Source organism: Ruditapes philippinarum, unplaced genomic scaffold (assembly GCF_026571515.1).
Source record: "Ruditapes philippinarum isolate M1 unplaced genomic scaffold, ASM2657151v2 ctg67_1_1_1_1, whole genome shotgun sequence".
NCBI lineage: Eukaryota > Metazoa > Mollusca > Bivalvia > Venerida > Veneridae > Ruditapes > Ruditapes philippinarum.
In genome coordinates, this window is record NW_026859561.1 from 888729 (window position 1) to 912009 (window position 23281).

The following is a 23281-nucleotide window of genomic DNA, read 5'->3' on the forward strand; positions in this document are numbered from 1 at the left end:
GTCAGTTCTTTTAAGATCTCCTCTTTGATTGGTACTGCTTATGCTGTGCTATTGCTACTGCCAATTTCACGCTTTATAATTTTCTCACTGCTACTTCTGTGCTACTGCTACTGCCAACTTCATGTTTTATAATTTTGTTACTGCTACTGCTCAATGCTACTGCTAACTTCCTACTGGTGATGACCACTTATAAAGTGAGTGTATTTTATGAAAAACTGCATCTATAGAAACTTGATCCTTAAACGTTAGGACCATAAGATAAGAATACAGAGGGCCAATTAGTGATGACAAGACTCTACTCAGTGGACGTGTTAATGTGGTCAATACAGTTAATAGTGATATACTAGCTGATAAGCCTTACTGAAATTCAGCATGTCTCTGGGAAAATGCGTGAACTTAAGTAAATATATGGTGGTGATTGACACGCCCCTCCTGTGACTGCTATTGCCAGTGTGATATTAAATTTTGTTCAAGATAAAACGACCATTTTCATTGGCTAAAATAAGTCGTGGCCACAAGATAATAACTCGTGGCCACGAGAAAATAAGTCGTGGCCTCAATATAATAAGTCGTGGCCACAAGATAATAACTCGTGGCCACGAGATAATATCTTGAGGCCACAAGATAATATCTTGAGGCCACAAGATAATAACTCGTGGCCACGAGATAATAAGTCGTGGCCACGAGATAACATCTTGAGGCCACAAGATAATAACTCGTGGCCACGAGATAATAAGTCGTGGCCACGAGATAATATCTTGAGGCCTCGAGATAATAACTCGTGGCCATGAGATAATAACTCGTGGCCACAAGATAATATCTCGTGGCCACAAGATAATAACTCGTGGCCACGAGATAATATCTTGAGGCCACAAGATAATAAGTCGTGGCCACGAGATAATAAGTCGTGGCAACGAGTTAATATCTTGAGGCCTCAAGATAATAAGTCGTGGCCATGAGATAAAATAAAACTGCAAATGTCACCTCTATGCCACCGTACATAGAGGTGACATTTGCAGTTTTATTTTATCTCGTGGCCACGACTTATTATCTTGAGGCCTCAAGATATTATCTCGTGGCCACGACTTATTATCTTGTGGCCTCAAGATATTATCTCGTGGCCACGAGTTATTATCTTGTGGCCACGACTTATTATCTCGTGGCCACGACTTATTATCTTGTGACCTCAAGATATTATCTCGTGGCCACGAGTTATTATCTTGTGGCCACGACTTATTATCTCGTGGCCTCAAGATATTATCTCGTGGCCACGACTTATTATCTCGTGGCCACGAGTTATTATCTTGTGGCCTCAAGATATTATCTTGTGGCCTCAAGATATTATCTCGTGGCCACGAGTTATTATCTTGTGGCCACGACTTATCATCTCGTGGCCACGACTTATTATATTGAGGCCACGACTTATTATCTCGTGGCCACGAGTTATTATCTTGTGGCCACGACTTATTTCAGCCAATGAAAATGGTCGTTTCATCTTGAACAAAAGTTAATATCAATAATAATAATGTTATTATTGAAGATATACTACAATGTCACAATGATAAATGACTAACTTTGACGGGTTATCTGAATCTTTTTCTTTTTTTTATTATAAAAACTGACATATACAAGTTTCAAAGACATATATCAATTCTTTTAAGATCTCCTCTTTGATTGCTACTGCTACTGCTGTGCTATTGCTACTGCCAATTTCACGTTTTATAATTTTGCTACTGCTACTTCTGTGCTACTGTTACTGCCAACTTCATGTTTTATAATTTTGTTACTGCTACTACTCAATGCTACTGCTAACTTCCTACCGGTGATGACCACTTATAAAAGTGAGTGTATTTTATGAAAAACTGCATCTACAGAAACTTGATCCTTAAACGTTAGGACCATAAGATAAGAATACAGAGGGCCAATTAGTGATGACAAGACTCTACTCAGTGGACGTGTTAATGTGGTCGATACAGTTTATAGTGATATACTAGCTGATTAGCCCTTACTGAAATTCAGCACGTCTCTGGGAAAAAGCGTGAACTTAAGTGAATATATGGTGGTGATTGACACGCACCTCCTGTGACTGCTATTGCCAGTGTGATATTAAATTTTGTTCAAGATGAAACGACCATTTTCATTGGCTAAAATAAGTCGTGGCCACAAGATAATAACTCGTGGCCACGAGAAAATAAGTCGTGGCCACAAGATAATAACTCGTGGCCACGAGATAATAAGTCGTGGCCTCAATATATTAAGTCGTGGCCACGAGATGATAAGTCGTGGCCACAAGATAATAACTCGTGGCCACGAGATAATATCTTGAGGCCACAAGATAATAAGTCGTGGCCACGAGATAATAAGTCGTGGCCACAAGATAATAACTCGTGGCCACGAGATAATATATTGAGGCCACAAGATAATAAGTCGTGGCAACGAGATAATATCTTGAGGCCTCAAGATAATAAGTCGTGGCCACGAGATAAAATAAAACTGCAAATGTCACCTCTATGCCACCGTAGTTTACCGTCAAAAAAGTGTATTAATAAAAACTCAAGTCATTATTTAAATAATATAACAATGTTACGATATACTTCATGAATGCATATACATTTTGTATGTAAAGAATTTGTCGAATTTAATTAGTATTTCATAATTAACATCGGCCAATTTATGGAACAGAATTATACGAGTGAAATGTGTTATTCGTATGTATGAGAACAATAAACCCATTTTTTTCTACATATTAAATTATATATCGGCGACAACGCTCTATGCTCTCCCAGCAGAAAGCACCATATCAAGCTGCCTTGCAGACGACAGACAACCTGTACTTGTTCCACCCAACCAAACGAATGCAATTTTGAAGTAAATTAAATACGTCACGCAATATTTAATACATATCTAGCCTTCACACTGGAATTTTACTCTTCACTGTAAAATAACATGATAATATTTCGACATATCGTTACAGAGTTATGGTTTGTTTTTGAATGACGCAATACTCATAAAAACATGACCTCCAACAATCGCCCGCCCTCAACATGGTTCCTCAAACTTGTAAAGGAAAACTTTCATAACATGCGTTATTACGTTGTCTTATCCAGCATTGCAAACATTTCATGATAATAATGTATGCATATGCATGGTATATATGAAGTTATGTATTCATGGGCTTGTTTGATTAAATGCATAATCACAATAAATCTTATATAGGAGTATATTGTAACGTGAGCCAAATCCTTAAACTAAATTCTAGTAATTGTTTAGCCAATGAACGTCTCTCAACGAAATGCGGCATCGATATTTGCTTTGAATAAAAACATCAACATAACGTATTTTAATGACATTTTATTTAAGTATAACTGGCGCGCGAGACGTATGCCTGGAATAAAACATTGGCAACGGTCGGTATCTGGTTTCATTTAAGAAAACATTAATGATATATCAATGTTGGCTGAGTCTCAACTTAACAGTAAAATCAATATCTTCCGACAGACTAATTCATCCTGGAATTTTATTAATCTCTTCAAACGAGAAACGAGTACGCAAAATCAATCGAAATCAAAACACGAGAAGCGCAATGCGTACGAACGTAACATTTTAAACAATAAAAACAATTACCATATTTTTGCCGCCTGTTTCCGCAAATAAAAACGGTTGTCGAATTTAGCATCAATTAAATTGGCATGGGATAGAATCAAGACAGTAAAGTTTCTAAATATAGGGATCTCTCGATGATACGTAATAGAGTTCCTTGGAAACTTGCCAATATCTAATTGTTTGTCTGCAACCCAAGAACTTTTAAACAACTTGCGTAGAATACTAGTGAATGAAAGAATTGCATCATACACTTGTTTATGTTTTTTGAGAGTCTTAAATGCTGAGACACAATGTTCAAAATGATAAATGGACATTCTTTAAATGTAATGCTACGCCATCTTTAAATATTGTGATATCAAAGAAGTGAGCACTGGATGAACTTGAGAAACATTACATCCTTAAAGTTTATTATTCTGGGCATCAAACAAAAACATCTCTCTCAAACAGAAATATAGTAGGTAGAATGAAACAATATGTTTGGTTTACGATCGGAGCGAAATACCAATACAATTTTCTGAATCTAGGGCTCATATTCACAAACAAACTTCCGGACATGGAGATCAATCAAAACAAGCAATTGAGGTCGATGTCAAAAAATGGTGACAAATAATTCATTGCCATTAGATAGCGGACGAATCCGTGGGGACTACTTTCACGAACAATAAGTTAATTGACGTGACAATCAAAATCAGCATGTTGCCCGTCATTTAATCTGCCTTGATTTCTGGTTCTCATCTTTATGTTATTTTGAGCAAAACAACACAAATATATTCTAAAATGATGTTATTGTGACTCTACTTTCAAAGTAACTATTATTGTGGAACATTGTCACATTGTTAATGTATTTTGACACGGAATGTCGTAAATGCTATCAAAGTGTATAATTTTGTGTTAAGACCATTTGCTTGTTTGTTTTGTTTTTGTTGTTTTTTTCCACAAAAAACTAGCATCATATAATTTTGTCTAAAAGCCAATGGTCTCTTTTGTTCCTGCAAATAATGTTACGCGTTTACTTTATTGACCATGTTGGTTTAACATATTGATATTAAGATTTAGCTCCCAAGGAAAACAATGGTCTGTACCTCAAAACTCATACGCCATTGTAATAACTTTAACATGGACAGTCGTTACCGGACTGCTATTGTCAAAAGGTGTCACAGTTATTTGCGCTTGACCTTTAAAATGAATTGCTTTAAATCTTCATTTAGTCAGTCAGTAGCTAGGATGTCATTGAGTTCAACAAAAGAACACCAACAAGTTACATTTCAATCAGTAGCTTGCATAAACTTAGAAGGAAGCGAACAATGGCATGTGCCTCGGTAGCATACGCATCCCCGGGACAAAAAAGATCTAGTCATTGCAAAAGTGAAATCGGATTTGACAGTATGTCCATAGCATAATGTAGAACAATAGACAGAAAGACTTTTTAACTCTGTTAAAAAATAAACGACATTCGTTTAAAGACAAATTTGCCTTTTAACGTCTAGAAAATCGTTTAATTAGGCCAGTTGATGGGCCAATCAATACCAACCTGTAGTATTCCTGAGTGGGCGTGGTTATCGTTAAATTTAACGCCTGCGCAGCCATCCTCGTTGCATCTGTAAAACATTTAAATAGTTTAATGGCAAAGATGTTTTATAAAAACCTGAACCTGCATTTCAACGTGCGTGGAAAAACAATCTACGAATATACCGGAATATACGTATATATGAACTATAATAGGGTTCCTTATTTAATTTGGTGGTCTTTAAAGAAAGGTTTAACTGTATCAAAGGTACATTGTATTTTATTTATTGTAAAGGTTAACAGGATAGCTTAGGGCTGATGAATCATAATTATATAAGCCGCTAAAGGCTACTTTTTTATTACTCACCGATTCATACAGTTCATTTGTTGCATCAAAGTTCAATGCCTCATATTTCAGATAAAATATGAATAAAAAAACACGCATAGAAGAAAACTTTATGTAATCTTACTGTCATAAGCGCAGTTCGCTGTATTCCATGTATTATTACATGTACTCCAAGGTAATTCTGTTGTCATTGATGCAAAGAAATAAAATATACACTGGGCAACAACCACATTATAATACAGGGCTATCAACCAGTTCACTATCACAGAGGCATACCCAACGCCTGTAAAATAAAACATTGATATCGTACAGTTATTTAGAGTGACTGTCACAAAAATATAGATAGACAATAATTATGATGTGCAGACGATATGATGTTCAGACGATATGATGAACAGACGATATGATGTACAGACGATATGATGTTCAGACGATATGATGAACAGACAATATGATGATAATGTGGCAAATATTGATTTTTCGTGTAAATTTCTGAACAGAGCAATGTAACTTTTTAATTTTCTCAAGCCTTGGGCTTGCATTTTAATTCCTGCTAACATGTAATGTAAAATAAACTTGAGTGTTTCTACAATTTAATCATCAGCCATTGTTTATTTTATACAGGTTCATCATCGCTTTGTTTCAAATAATACATTGCCCTATCCCTTTAGCACACAGAGCTTTCGAAGGTATCCATTTTTTCTTTCAAAATCACTTAGTATGGATATTTTTCAACAAGTTTCCCATTCGTAGTTCAATGACACCACTTACCTTTAAACAATGGATTAAATTTCCATATAGTAATTGGTCCGAGTGAAGCAAACTGGCCTAATGAAAGTTCCATGTAGAACAGTGGTAGACCGACAAACGCTAACATCAATACATATGGAATTATAAAAGCACCTGAAAAAAAGTAAAAAAAATAATTATGTGGAAAGTACCAAATTCGTATGCTGTTTATTATCCTAAATAAAATTTTAAGTCCTTAGATCGACATTACTTTATTTACTTTTTAGATAATGCGTTTCCGGCTCAAATTATCATAAAAATGTGAGAGTAATTCAAAACAAATTCAATGCCAATGAATTAACAAATATTTCATTATCGATCCTGCCATTGCCAAAACATTGTCATTTCTGTATCTTTATAAACAAATACTACAAAAATATGGCATACACTCAACGGAATCAAAATCTGTCGACCTTACACGCCCTTCATATACAGGGCCTAAATTCACGACTATTTTGGACCTTAGACTGACTTTTATTTTTGAAAAGTCTTTAAATATTTTAACGTTCTTATCATTCACTTACCTCCGCCATTTTTATAACATAAATAAGGGAACCTCCACACGTTGCCGAGTCCCACAGCATACCCGACACACGTTAACAAGAACTCTAGCTGGCCTCCCCATGTTGCACGCTCCTGACCCTCTTTGTCGCTATCATTCTCAGCACTGTTCAGTTCTGAGAACTGGGAACCAGCTGGTAGCGAGAGATCACTGTTCATTACTGAAGGTGCGCCGGGTTTCAGCGGCATTTCAATTTCAGTCTTTAAAAGAAATGATAGGCATGATTATAAGACTTGTTCATTTGGAAATATTGAATATAGGATACTTTTATCTTCTTTCTTGCTTTTAAACATAATTGAACTCGATTGAGATGAAGGTTTGTAGCTACCTCGAACCACTCTTGTGTCCGTTTAGTACAGGTTTTAAGGAAACATAATAGTGACCGAGTTAGGCTCGTACACACGATCCCTGTTACCGTTTCTCTCGTGATATGTTCATGTTGACACTATTTATTTTGACGCCACGGCCAACTGTCTTTTTGAATATTTTTATTTTCATTTCTTCCGTGGACATACAATGTATATGTGCACGTGCGTGTATTAAGCATTGCGTATGTGTATATTATAAGAGAAAATAAATAAACGTAAATAAAACTATAAATCAAGGCTATTAAGTTGTTAAAGTCGACACTATGGATGACATTGTTACTAACAAATGACAACGTAGGTTTCAAACTTTGACTGGTGATAGATTACTCTTGACTTTGTGTGGTCAATGTGACCTTAGTGCACATAGTGCACTGACCTTCCTAACGTGTCCGAGTTATTCAATATTCATTGCTTAATGTTGTTTTTCTTTTACTATCACCTTGCAATAAATTTTTAAAGTAGTAAAGAAAGGTCATTCAGTATTTGATCCTGGAATAATAAACTCATGAAGTAAATGAACAATTTTTAAAAGAATGTGTGTAATAAAAATTAAAGTTTGTTTCCGCGAAAATGTTTACCACTGAATGGCGCGTTATTTTGAATATTGCGCCACATTTTTATTTGATTGAGGCTACTTGTTATAGATGAACTTGAGACATAAGTAATCTGTATCTTTTAAAGAGGATGTAACCCAAGTAGATCTTTTTCAATTTATAAACAAGCTACTCTTTGTGGAAAAGACCACTTTGAAAGTCAACAATAATACGATTGTTATTACAATTTTTTTTGTTTGTATTTAAAGATTAACATTTACATATGATATCCTTAATGCTGTAATTTTGTTATAAATACTTTTCCTGCATGCATGCTTTGCTTTTATGTCTCCGGTTACTGTACTCTTTTATTTCATAGAATTATTTCATCAAAACATCAAATCAAGTATATTTTATATGATAATCTTATGTCTGTTGATGCAGTGTTATTGATTATATAAACGTCTTATGTTTATGTAAACATAATAATTATGATAACTTATCACCAAGTAGACTGGTGATGTATTTTTATTGAAAATAACCTTTTTTCCATGTAACAGTCTGACAACCGGATTTTCGTTTATTCAACATGAGCCGGAACTTGAACCGGAAAAGCTAAATCTTGTTGTTTTTTTTCTTCCGAATAACAATTTAATGTATTCACAATAAAATGAAGCACACATTTTGAGGGCCATACTGTTGCAGGCTTGGAATTCTTTGTATACGATGCCCGGAAGCTAATTTTTACATTATGTATAACAAAATAACATTCTTAACAATTTCTCCATAGCAACAGACAGCGTGAAACAACCCAATGTTGTTTCTGCGTGTACTTTCTGGAATACGCCATAGCCAATGAACTTTAACAATACAAGATCTCATACAAGTAAGATAATATCTCTTTCTGGAAAAAAACATCAGATATATACTAGATCTAACAACAAAAACAGAAGACGGATCATATGCTAAAAATATGATATTCCAATTTCGAAATCTATTGCAAAGATATTTTCAGTCTTTTTCTCAGAAGGACAATATGCCTAAATTCATAACCGAGCGCCTGTATACAGCGAATGATCAACATTAAAGCATGTAAATACATGTATTATTTTTCAGCCTTTGTTCATTGAAATGTCATGAACTTTTTTTTTCTTCCTTGATCGTACTAGTGTTCTATTATTTCATTTAACAAAAAACTTCCTTAAGGATTGAATAGAAATTTTGAGCGTTTTTTGTTGTTGTTGTTTTTGTTTCTTCTTTTTAGTATCTGGTCGATTTTTTTCAATCCAATAACATGCTACTTTATTTTTTCTGGGTGGAGAAAACAGTATCGTACATGTGCAATTAAATATGTCCAAAATAAGAAAAGTTTACAGTTTATGTTTACAGTAAATTATAATTTAACACCGTATCATCAGCTTATCTCTTTAAAAACAGAGTTGATTTTTTAAACAGATTTAACTGTAATTGATAAAATCTTTTAGTTGCATTTCGTAGTTCATAGGAATTTGTTTAAAATAAAACGGAAAATCTGATAATTGGTCAATCTGGTGATTAAACTCTTGTCAGTGGTCGATCTATTAATCAAAGAGCCATTGGTCAATCTCGTAATAAAATAAAAGGCTTTAAATATACCCTTTCAATGTTATCTGTTAATTTTAATATATTCACCATCAGTTACTTCCAACTGCCCAACATCATAACTGATGAGATGTACCGTAACCATTCTTATGGACTAGTACACAGTTGTAAAACCTATATCTGACTCGGGTACCGCCTCGTCCAATATAGGTTTTGTATCTGCATACTCGTTGTACCTAACAATTTACAATAACCTCACATTACATGATCCAATCAAATCAAGTTAGCCTCTTTTTAATTTTTCTAGTCCAAAAATTCTATATAAAATCTGTATTGTACACGAAGTAAAATGTCGGTGCAGTGGCTGAACTGTGCTCTGATGAATCCAAAGTGTCTTACTTCGAGATCCCAAGTGAAAACGACGTAAACCACCATCACATAAAATGGTGTGAAATAAGATGCATTATACATTGTTGAGTACAATACTGATTTTATTGGACTCCAACGTAGCTGCGAAACGTTTATTGACCTCGGCTAGCGCCTCTTCCAATAAAGGGTTGACAGCTGTTTACTAACCTTACAGATACCAGTAATGTACTCAACAATAATATTAAACTTTCCGTTATAAAATTAGAATTAAATTTTATGACATGTGTGTCGTTGCAAACATTATTAAATCAATATGATATAATTATAACACAAATATATCCTCAAAAACCCCGAGGCATATCACAGCAGGTATTATAACATGGTATTATAATAAAATTTGGCACGCCAATATTGCAGCTTCTCATCTGACATTAATTCAACAACTTAAGAAATTTAGAATCTCACCTTTACTGTCGTTAAACATCTTTTTATGGTTGTTTATTTTCTGTTGGTAATGTGTGACTTTATTTATTTATTTAGTTAGTTAGTTCGTTCGTTCGTAACTGTAACAGAACGCCTAAGCGAGATATAAAAATAAATACAAATAATTGCAATTTTTATGGTTAGTGGGCCTTTCAAATGACGGTCGCATATCATAGATATATCAAATAGTAATAAATTGATCATTATCGATACGACAATCAGATGTTATGTGAAAAATATCATATTTTATTTTCATTTAAAAAGTTGTTATCCTTTGTTTTGCCTGTTTTCTCATTGCTCTGCAATTTAAAGGTTTTTATTATCTGCTACCTAAAAGGGAAATTTGAAATGATTTCCATTTGGAATGACCTCGTTAACATACCACGAAGCACACCTTAAAATATATGTCGGCGACACTCATTCCCACTGCGGTCATAATTATATGTAGGCCTATTATATCTACTTTCAGCTTTATTTCATGACATAATTATGGGAAACAACTAACATAATAAACTGACAAATCTTATGAGCACAAGAGAAAAACAAGAGGGCCATGATGGCCCTGAGGTCGCTCACCTGTATATAGGCCCCCCACCCCCGGGCCAATTTTTACCCAAGGGCTTTTATTTGTTTATTTGAACAGACTTGGTAGACACCCATAAGAAGATGTTTCATGCTAAACATCTAAGTTCTAGCTCATTGGCATTTTTAAAAGAAGATTTTTAAAGTTTTTACTATACACATATAGTTAAAAACAATGTCACCCCTGGGGCAGGGCCAGTTTTGACCCCCGGGCGTTTATTTTAACAAACTTTGTAGATATTTACTTAAAGATGTTTCATGCTTAATATCTAAACTCTAGCTATTTGAGTTTTTCCAAAGAAGATTTTTAAGTTTTTGCTATACACATATAAGGAAAATCAATGACCCACCCCCCCCCCAACCCGGGCGGGGCCAGTTTTGACCCCAGGGCTTTTATTTGAACATACTTGGTAGACACCCATTAGAACATGTTTCATGCTAAATATCTTAGCTCTAGCTCTTTGAGTTCTTTAAAAGAAGATTTTTTAAGTTTTTACTATATGCATATAGGGAAAATCAATGACCCCCTGGGGCGGGCCAATTTTGACCCCAGAGCTTTTATTTGAACAAACTTGGTAGACACTCATTAGAAGATGTTTCATGCTAAATATCTTAGCTCTAGCTCTTTGAGTTCTTTAAAAGAGAATTTTTTAAGTTTTTACTCTATGCATATAGGGAAAATCTATGACCCCCTGGGGCAGGGTCAATTTTGACCCCAGGGCTTTTATTTGAACAAACTTGGTAGACATTCACTAGAAGATGTTTCATGCCAAATATCTAAGCTCTAGCTCTTATGGTTCTTTAAAAGAAGATTTTTTAAGTTTTTACCATATGCATATAGGGAAAATCAATGACCCCCGGGGCGGGGCCAATTTTGACCCCAGGGCTTTAATTTAAACAAACTTGGTAGACACTCACTAGAAGATGTTTCATGCTTAATATCTCAGCTCTAGCTCTTTGGGTTCTTTAAAAGAAATTTTTTTAAGTTTTTACTATATGCATATAGGGAAAATCTATGACCCCCTGGGGCGGGGTCAATTTTGACCCCAGGGCTTTTATTTGAACAAACTTGGTAGACATTCACTAGAAGATGTTTCATGCCAAATATCTAAGCTCTAGCTCTTATGGTTCTTTAAAAGAAGATTTTTAAAGTTTTTACTATATGCATATAGGGAAAATCAATGACCCCTGGGGCGGGGCCAATTTTGACCCCCAGGGCTTTAATTTGAACAAACTTGGTAGACACTCACTAGAAGATGTTTCATGCTTAATATCTTAGCTCTAGCTCTTTGGGTTCTTTAAAAGAAGATTTTTTAAGTTTTTACTATAAGCATAAAGGGAAAATCAATGACCCCCTAGGTCGGGGCCAATTTTGACCCCAGGGCTTTTATTTGAACAAACTTGGTAGACATTCACTAGAAGATGTTTCATGCCAAATATCTAAGCTCTAGCTCTTTGGGTTCTTTAAAAGAAGATTTTTTAAGTTTTTACTTTATGCATATAGGGAAAATCAATGACCCCCAGGGGCGGGGCCAATTTTGACCCCAGGGCTTTTATTTGAACAAACTTGGTAGACACTCACTAGAAGATGTTTCATGCCAAATATCTAAGCTCTAGCTCTTATGGTTTTTTAAAAGAAGATATTTAAAGTTTTTTCTTTTGGTTGCCATGGCAACCAGAGTTCTGCATGTAATTAAATTCTTTGAACAATTTTTAAAGGTGACCACCAAAGGAACATTCCTGTGAAGTTTGGATGAAATTGGCTCAGTGGTTTATGAGGAGATGTCATTTAAAGCAAAAGTTTACGGACGGACGGACGACGGACGGACGACGGACGGACGGACGGACGGACGCCGGACGAAAAGCGATCACAAAAGCTCACCCTGTCACTTTGTGACAGGTGAGCTAAAAAAAGATCAGACAAACAAGCATTTAGATATTGATTTTTTTTTTAAATTTCTTAAATTATCTCAACTTTTTCCCTTTAACAGAATTTCAATACATTAGATTATGCCATAATAGTAATTTTGAAATAAAGGGTTGTTATCTATATTTATTGTACAGACAATGAATTTTATCGAGCAATACGTGGGATCGATGTTTAAATATTTAAACAAGCTATGTTATTTAGATTGACTTTTGTACTTGTTTGCACTAGTGACTTTAGAAGTCCTTGTTGTTAAGTCACTTATTGACTCTAACCAGTCAATACAACACTGCTCTATCACAGATAAAGAGTTAGTTCGAGTAGTTTCACTTTCGGTAGATAACACGCAATTTTAAACGGAGTGCCATTCCGTAAGAAAAGGCAAAAACGGGGAGTGCCTTTCCGCGAAAATGTTTTTTACACTTAAAAGACCCGTTCGTTAGCTTAACTATAGGGGAATTGAAAAGGGGACGCTATATATATTGTTTTCTTTTGGAAATTTGGTTTCTCGAAAACAACTTCAGGGAATGAGTTGAAACTTCAAACACTTATTACCATAATAGGATGTCACTCTCGAAGGCCTATATCTCTAACATGGATTTTTGACAGAATCCTGTCTGAACTTATAGTATCTTCTACATTATCTAGGCTCTATCAAGCACTAAGAATAGTCGAGCTTGCTGTCCTACTGACAACTATTGTTAATCCCCCCCCCCCCCCTGTTTTTAAAGTCATTGTATCTTGAAACAAATTGAAATACCTATGTTTTGAAATATGAATGAACATTTCATACTTTCTGTAATCTATATTCAAAAGTAAAATGACAAAATGTGTTGTTTTAAATTTATTACATGTATTTGTTAAGGAACTTGAGCGTTTGAAATATATGTCTTTACACTTGTAACTTGTTATTTTATCAGTGAAATACTAAATATCCACGACAAATAAATATTTTGAAGATATGCCTCTTTAACAGTGATTAAATCTGTTATTTACTATATGTTCAATAATGCATGAAAGCGAATAACAATAAACCTCGACGTGAAAAGCTTTCTCATTTCTATATATCAGACAGGTGTGATATTCCCGCAGTCTCTATATTGAATGTATAGAAGTGAACTCATTACGATATGTAAGTTCTGTTGATAGGCAGGCAATATAAACAATACTGTCCGATAATAAAACTTTAATATACAGTGTATATATATCGACCTGTTGTCTTTGAAAATACTGTGTTGTTACAGCAACAGCTGGTCCATAATCCGTTCAAAAAGCAAAAGAAAATCTGATAAAACTCTTTGCCAAACAGTAAGTTCTTCTAGAAGAACGAAACCTTTTTTGCATAGCGCATATAAAATATACCAGACATTTGTATTCAAAAAACAGAGAGAATCTAAAAATCTGGACAACAGGCACGCAAACTGTTGTTCGAAGGACATAAAAATAACATAAAGGCTTATAAAGGTCCGCTGGAATTTTATTGTTGTTTTTTCCCTCTCGTCGATTCCACGGGGTGCCTTTGTTTGCAGCTGGTCTGAATAAATTTGGATAACTATGTAAATGTTATGGCATATTACGTAATTGACACGTGCCTGCTGATGAGTATTCGGACTGGTTATACGCGGGGTTCCTTGATAGTACACATAATCTTGCACATCATTTGTTTGAAATTACCGGAAACCCTTGCGTATAATTAAAATTGGCGCGAAAATAGTGTTAAGCGATGCTTAATGCAGATATTTTATGTGTGTTGTGCAGAAGATTACATTAATGGTCTTGGTCTTAATACACATGAAAATTGAGTTTCTGTAACAGCAATATGCTTTTAAACCATATTTCGTAATAGAAAGTCATATATCCAGTAGAAAAAAAACTAAAGAGGTTCAGACAGCATAATTTCACATGACCAGTTTTCTGTTTTACATGGCAAGGATCAGTTGCATTTCAATGTCAATCAGACAACACAATATAATACACGTGTAACTATACAAACATTGTTTTCCAAAGCCAAAAGTAAATATTTTGTGTCACTAAGATCGACTTTAGACAGTCTAAATTATTTGCAACGTTAATTTAAAACGCTTTTATCCAATGTCGATATACCGATTGTCTCGTCTCCATCGGGTAAACGCGTTTAAAGACATTTATATTACAGCTTTTAAATGAACGTGAAACTGGAACGAATTTATTACAGAAAATATGAGCATGTTATGCAATAAATTACCGTTTTAATTTTACATTAAATGAGAGCTTGCATTTCATATAATAGAATCAATACAAGGAAAATAAGGTTGGTGAAAATATTAGATAATTAAGTTGAATATTTCCTTGCGGAAATTGTGCTTATAATATTAAATTCCCTGACAAAGTAAAGTGGACCGAATAGTATACGATCTCAGTAAATTTGAATAGATCTAAATGTTTACAGAAATCCCTTGAAACACTTTACATTATATTTATTTCTGAACAGAAATGCTTTGTTTTGGTAACAAATGTTACAATGAAACAGTGGCATTATACTGGCAATTAACTACGACTCATATGCATGGAGAGGCACTCCTTCCCATTTGTTCTGGTACTGAAAATATGAACCCCGAACATAACGATTGGCGAATGTTCAAACAGCTTAGTTAGAAGCCTGCAGGAAACACTCTTGGAAATATTCAGCTATGTGGAATATTCTACATAATTGAAATATCAATAGATAAAATGGATCACACAGCCGATGTGTATAACACTTTATTTCGAGATAATTTATATGAACTGTAACCTGTGTTCTGGCATTTATTGTAAGCATGATATTTATGTTTATGTGTGTTTTTTCTGTTAATATGTTGTCCTCGTAATTTTAAGACCTCTCGGAATAAAATCTAAAATAAGATACTCTATTTTCGATAAATGTCACTTCTAATTCGTTCGTAACATTTTCAGAAGAATGTAAATAGTGAAAATTCATACACGTGCACGCACGCACATACATCAGCAAGTGTTATGGGTGTAACAGCGATTGTAGGCACGTGTCTTTTGTGCTAGAATTATCTGAAAAGCTCCAGTTCGATAATAAATAATTAATGCCAGTGATTTTATATGATAATGATTAATCTTCAGATGCAAGAAAGTCATGATTCCGCTGTATTTGTCAATATGGAAATGCTTGTCTCTATGCGGCAACAAGGCAAAAGACAAATGTTTGCATTACGGATGTAAAGAAATCCACGGGGCATTAAGAAAACACTTTCTTTTCATCTTTGTTAAGAAACCATGGATACAGTTTAAGATTAGATAAATCCGCCCCTTTTATCATCAACGATTTCTTTCTTCTTAACATTAATGATCATCTTAAGGATGTACTGTACAACAACAATAGCTGGTTTCAAACGTGCCCATCCTGCTTAACGGTTAGAGAAGTATTTAAGGTATTTTGGTTAAGAATAAACCACGTGACAAAACAAATCAGATTAATAATTATAACACGGAAATACTTTTTACGTAAATAAAGAGATAGTATCATTCAGTGACGGAAGCAAACATACTTAACACTTTATTACATTGTGCATGACATATCGTATTGATACCCGCCTTTATCCCCCCCCCCCCCACTTACTATAACAAAAACCTTTGTTATTTAGAAAAAACTCTGCACCTTTTACCCTGGTAAATTATCAGACACCAGGGAAACAAACCGCCATAAATAACTTTGCGCGTTAACTATCAGAAATATCGATCTACGCTGTGTGTGTAACTCTCTTGCGGTTTTTTCTGGCATATTTTTCTTCAAATTCCCAGACCTTTAAGTGCTTTCATATGCATATAAAATAGTATTAATACACGCAAAATGTATCTCGCTTTTTATATTCATTGCTGTTTTTTTAGCATTATATCATCAGTTTCTGTCTTTATAAGTAGCCAACATTAAAATTGTGAATAAAATAATTAAAATTTCACTTTTTGTGGAGACTCTAATAGTGAATAAGAGCTATATTATGTGTAATATTTTTCAACATTTTACACTTACAACTTCGACAACTTCCATATCTCCAATATGATACTGTAGCTTCCCATTTCTACTCTCAATCATTGGTGTCTCGGCAGTAGGCTCAGCCGACTCCTGTTCACTTTCCGCACTGGTCACTGACATTTGAAAGTTCACTGGTGCTACATCTAAAGTGTCCGGAATAGCTTCGTCCGTTTCTAAATCATTATCATCATCATCATCATTAACATTTACATTAACTTCCTCATTTATATTAACAATTTGTTCAGCCGGTTTCGTGTCACTGTTTCCTTCAACAGCCTCCATGTTTTCCGATACTTAATTTATGTTTATAAATGTATGTATGTCACTTTGTTGTCTTTAAATAGAAACTCAAAAATATTTCTAAAAATTGAAAAAAGATATTATAGCCTTCACTGGAACACACAGATCGTTGTATACATATGCCATGTGGCAAGAGCAGCTCGTATGTTAAATTACTACTGTTTACAAATTTTCCGCCCGTCGAAGGAGTGACTAATTTTGATTGGTTGTCGAATGTCTTGCGGAACGATGAACTCGTGATCGGGTAGTACGGAAAACTACGAAATATTGACCTTAAACTCATTCATAAATCCAATATTTACTAGGGACTACTTCCCTTTCAACAAAGACAGTGGATATTGATCCGCGTACCAGTTATAACTAGTTTGACGCCAGATAAATCTCGTTCAAATAATTGATTTAGTCATCGAATGCACCTAGTGACGCAATCTATCGATTTATAAGCAAGAAAAGGAAAATAAATTGAGCTTTTTATTTATTGATTTCTATTTATATTGAAAAACCTGATTATAGTTAACCTAGCTACTTTGAACGTAATTTGTATTCACCTTTAATTTAATTCCGAAATTTTCCGTATGACTTATTTATCAAAAATGTTTATAATTATGCAGCAATACTCAGTATTTCAAAATACAACAGGTGTGGTAAAGTTGTGTTATAGTTTTCTCATTCAAAAACTTGAATAGAGTCTAATAGTCAGGGATAGTGCGATTTCAATATGAGACCTATTTTTGGTTCTTTAATATCGTGCGGCAGGTATTTAGAAATTAAAGAAAATTCCAATTTCAACATGTTTCGTGCATAAATGAAAAGTAAAATGAAATTTGATAATAAATTTCCATACCGCCTTGAACATAATAATTATGTAATATATGTCCCGGGTCACGCTGACATTTGAAATTTGTTAACAACGATATAAATCACTGGTTAAAACAAATTAACGCATGCATTTCAGACAGTTATTTAATTTTTTTAAGTGAAGAAAATGCATGAAACAAATAAAAAAAAAATGATTTCATTACATAATCATTGCAAATATACAGTAGAGCTATATTTTAAATTATATAATTAAAGGCATAATTAACTGACATATCTCAGTTGGTGTAATAATTTTGGCCACAACAATTCATTCAAACTGCTTTAAAGAAAAAAAAAGAAAAGATTCTTGTAATGATTGTATTGTTGGTGATGCAATGTTTACAAACATTACATTTTCAGGCAGACGCATTTATAGATTTTCGTTGGAGCTGTGCCATACACCAACGTCATAGGTAGTCTTTATTACAAGGCAATTGATTAATTGAACCGAACAAAATCTGATCTTATTCCTAGTGCAGTCCAAAAATATTTGTTATTCCTCGCGCTAACGCAGTAGCACGTCGATTATGTGTTTAATAATATTTCATGGAATTGATCACAAACAACTTCTCATTTGGTCTAACATAAAATATATTTATCCGCCCACAAAAAAAATAAATTAAAAACAACAACAACAACAACAACACACACACACACACACACAAAATAAATAGCCACATACATTAACCCACAAAACACACAAATTAATCCTCCCTGCTGCATGTGGCGGATACAGATGGTTATTTTACGTCCTTCACTTTTGGCACAGGTTGTGTTGCCACGGCAGGTAGGTGTGAAGTACTGTGTGCGTCGAGGAGATGAGCAACATCGTCAGGGTTTTATCAGTGTTGCCAGGGTTAAGTTCATAAGTAAGAATGCGTTCGATCTAAGATATATCATTATGCTATATGTCCCAGATTCTATTAGCGTGTCATTTAATGACCTGAGTTTCAAAAACATCAATCTCAGACGACGACTGACAGTTGGAGTCGTAAAAACTTACATAACCAACAGAATATAATAGCATAGATTGAACATGATACATGTTAGAATTATAAGTGAAATGACATAATATTTCATTATTAACGTAAGCATTAGATAATTGTTATTTTAACACAGGACCTAATATCCCGTCAAATCATTTATATAAACATAACTATAAAAAAAAACATTTTATCTGTGTAACCATCTCGCAGAATTTCAAGTTCAAATGTTGTTTCTAATAACATGGGAGTAACTTAAACACCCAAATTACACCACCTTACTTATAAAGGTAATCAATGTAACTACAGGAATAAGTGTTACAACATAAAAATTTGAATCACACTTTTTTCAGTATTATGCGTATTTTGCTTCACATATCTCGACCCTTTTCCATCAAACTTCGGATAAGGACCTCAATACATTATTATTTTGGTCCTGTTGAACTTGCGCATGTGAAAAATAGTAAAACAAAAAACATGTAATTTGTTGTTTTTATTTCATTTTTGCACTTTATAATAACGGATACAGTACTGCGGTTTTACCGAGAACTGACACAAGCAAAAAAGTAGTTTGTCGAGTTAAATTATTATAACAAAATTTGTGATAAACAAATAAACGTGCATTATTTATTTACAAAGTATAATGGTTTACAGATTTGAATATGATCCTATGGCAAGGGGTATTTTTTAAATTGATTCCGATTATTAAATATAATCTCTGAAATCGGCAAAATTGAAGGGAAACAATCATAATGTCAGTCACAAACTGCATATTATATTAGTTACTTCCCTTACACAACAGTGGTATTTTTCGAATGAATTCCATGCACTTCACAGTCACATCTTATTAAAATTGCAATAAAAGCTGTAGGTTGCAATTACCTCTCTCATACCTCTTGTGAGTGCTTAGACAAAAAATAAACATGGTTAATAAATAAATAAACAGTTCCGTCCATGAACAGGCTAAATCAAACCGAGTCTGCTAAGCTTTCTTTAGGGATTCTTATTTTCTCTATTTTGTCCCAGGTGAGTGCGTGTTGCAGAAAAGACACAGAGCATCGGCAGGGGATTTGGAGCCCGCTGATTTATAACCAAAGACACGCCGAATGGTTAAGATCCGAGCCTGGTTATGTTACATATATCAGGGAAGGCCATTGAGACCAAAATACCCCCTCGTCGTTGAGGAAGCTTCGATCGACACATACACCTCAGCTGCCAATGTTCTGACTAAAGCAGAGGGGAGTGGGCCTACAAAGTAGGTAGGGGCGACCAGGAAAGACAGGACCTTAGCTGGCATAACAGCCCTTTTGAGGGCTACGTCCTACCTCCTTATATTGTCTCAGGTTACAGTACATTTAGTGACCTACTTTTGGCTCAAATATATCTGTGGAAATTGCATGGGCGTAAATTAGCACCACTTGGTGCCTCAAAATTAACCCTTTTGGGCATCACTGGTGACATACTCGACAGCGAAAGCTGCATTTAGTGCTTAAACGGGCGGATGAACTCTCATTAAACATAGAATCATACTGAACATATGATCTTTAGAATTATTTCTTGATGATCAGTTACATTTAACAGAAATATATATAAACTTGTGACCCTTTTTGTAAAATCAGACAATGGGTCTAAATTTCCTTTTTTATATATATATATAAATCTATTGTACAGCACTAATGCTTGCAGTCATATAACCTTAGTGAATTGTTGAACATTTATTTCAGCTGAATTTGCAGTTTTCCCAAGTTACCAGTAATTTTATCACTTCTTGGAACAAGCCAGGAATGGTTTGGTAAGAGGCCAAGTAGGGCTTGAACACAAGATTCATGGATTGAGAGGGAGAAACCATAGCCAAATGGTTGTTACTGCTTTTCAATCTAAAATGTTGTTTTTTATTACAATTATTATTAATATTATAGTGACGTCTTATTTTGCCACCATATGGCGTCACGTTATTTTTTGATATCACGTCCTTTAGGTTTTATTTACTCTCCTGCACACCAGTCGAATGTTTCGCTATCGTTCATTTTCTAACGTCAGTGTTTTCAGTGAGCTGCAAAGGGAGCGTAGGTTTTATTATGTAGCGAAACACCATATTATAAATGTTGAAGATATAAATGTTTTACCTTCTGTGGTTTTGTTTGTTTGACTGGGTTTTACGTCACACTGACACATTATAGGTCATATGGTGACTTTCCAGCTTTACTGGTGGAGGAAGACCTCAGGTGCCCTTCCGTGCATTATTTCACGCACGGACGGGCACCTGAGTAGAACCACCGACGTTCCGTATTCTAGTTGCATAGCTTTGTCACATGAAATAATCCAAAGTCCCAATCCGGATTCGAACCCACATCGGTGGGGGGGGGGGGAGTGGTTTGAAGTAAACGACCTTAACCACTAGGCCAGGGAGACCCGCCCCCTCTGTGGATAAATTCAAGACACAATCATATATTTTCACGGATATTTATTATTTATGCAATAAAATTTGCTGAATAAATGAATAACTTATATATAATCTATAATCCCAAGGTTATGGCTATTTACAACATTAACTCATAGAATAGAGAACATGTAGGATACACATAAACATTTTCATTTTTCTTCTTTACAAAATGTGTATGATAAAATACAGATATCTTAAAGTATTGTGACACTGATTCTCCATATATTTTCATATTTTTTCATTTGTGAATTAAACTGCTTTGTTCAAAATTCAAATTTGCTTCTAAATGAAATTGGAGAAAGAAACACAATCACTTATTTCTTAAGTAAATACATGTACATTTATTCAAATTTAACATATTTACCATGAAGCAAATAAGTAGGCCACACTACCATAACCTATCTGTATATAAACTTTAACTGATTAATGGCACCAAAAAGTAAGGTCATTCTGGTATAAAGGGTAGTCAGGTAGTTAGATAATCAAATTTAGGGAAAGTTCATTTAATTAGAAGGGTGACCCGGAAGTCAAGCCTGCAAATGGATACTGTACATTTGTGTCATAAATTTGCTTCGAAATGGAGCATTGACTAAATATATCTACATAAACGGGGTTTTCATAATGAATCAACCCCTTCACTGATACATGACATTATGCAAAAAATTCTAACTATTCTCATCAAATATACAACTTTTTATACTGTCTTAGAGATGCAAAGATTTTTTATGCACTTAATATAAAAGTTCTGATATAATAATTGTAATTTTTTTTATTTAGAGCTTGAACTATTCATACAAGCGCACATGATTACAACAAGACCTCTCCACTTTTCTCAGTGCTGGATAGTTAAAAGCAACATAGCAAAAAGGGGTCATAACTTTGCATAAAAATAATTTTAGGATTATCTACCCTTTTAAAATGACTTCCTTTTTTTAATAATAAACATGTATATCAAGTTTATAGAGAACAGCCCTTACATTTTCTGAAGGAAAAAAAACAAATAGGTTATGCCAAAGCTGATGGGATGTTCATGACAATAGCTCTCTTTTTCTTCAAAAAATGATGCTAATAAAATGAAAACATTTTGAATCTCAAGAAATTTAGCACATTTTGGAAGACAAACTCAAAAGTCTATGTTTTAGCAAAAGCTATGATTCAATCATTAAGATGAAAATGGCTGTTAACAGTTTAGTTAATTAATCACTTTATCATCACTTTTATCACAGCACAGTCTACAATCACACAATCTCACTTTGATATATCAATATGATTTATTATCAATAGAAGAAACATTTAAATCAAGCACAGTATAAAAATTACATTTCGTTCATTAATTTTATGAAAATCAAAAACCTGATTATTTAAACCACTGACATGTCCTGAGCTTTAATATTTGAACTATCAATTTTTAATTAAGAAACTGGTCATATTACATTAAAGGGTTTAATCTGATAACAATTAAGTGTAGACTTGCACAACACTATGCTAAAGTGCAGACTTTTCCAGTCTTTGCTGAAGTGTAGACTCACAGAAGACTATGCTATAGTGTAGACTGCCACAGACCATGCCAAAAAGACAGACTGAAATAAATCCTATGTTTTACCTATACATGTATATAACTACAGAAGTGTTCGCTTACAGACCCTATAACAAGTAAAGAAACTGCTAGCGAACAGCATGGATCCTGGTCAGACTGCGCAGGCTGGTCTGGATCCATGCTGGTCGCAAACCCATTATGTTGGTTTTGTCGTGACGTGGCTCATATGTTTTTTTTATTAAAAAGAGACATTAACAAGAGACGGGACAATACGTGTATTAGTCTATCACATTATTACATTGCATAATACATTATTATATTTAACAACACTAACAGAATACTTTCTATCCCCATATCTATACAGTTACAAAATATTTAGTATTTTTAGTTACAGGTTATAGGGACTCCACTAAGGTTATTTGACATGAAGCGACTGACTTTTTTTTTTTTTTTTTGAGATTTGTGTGTCATTTCAGCCCATTTGATGTAGGTC

At 34.2% G+C, this 23281-nt stretch overlaps 1 protein-coding gene across 1 annotated transcript in view; it reads right to left on the minus strand.

Annotated features, from left to right (window-relative positions):
- Positions 1–17143, minus strand: part of LOC132756986 (sodium- and chloride-dependent glycine transporter 1-like) — a 33246-nt gene extending 16103 nt beyond the window's left edge. The window contains exons 1-5 of the mRNA XM_060748138.1: positions 16665–17143; positions 6769–7006; positions 6227–6358; positions 5580–5738; positions 5135–5201 (exon numbers count right to left, since the gene is read on the minus strand). Coding sequence (XP_060604121.1) covers positions 5135–5201; positions 5580–5738; positions 6227–6358; positions 6769–7006; positions 16665–16949 — 881 coding nt within the window. The 5' untranslated portion in view covers positions 16950–17143. The remainder of the gene's footprint in view (positions 1–5134; positions 5202–5579; positions 5739–6226; positions 6359–6768; positions 7007–16664) is intronic.
- Between the last annotated feature and the right edge of the window lie 6138 nt (positions 17144–23281).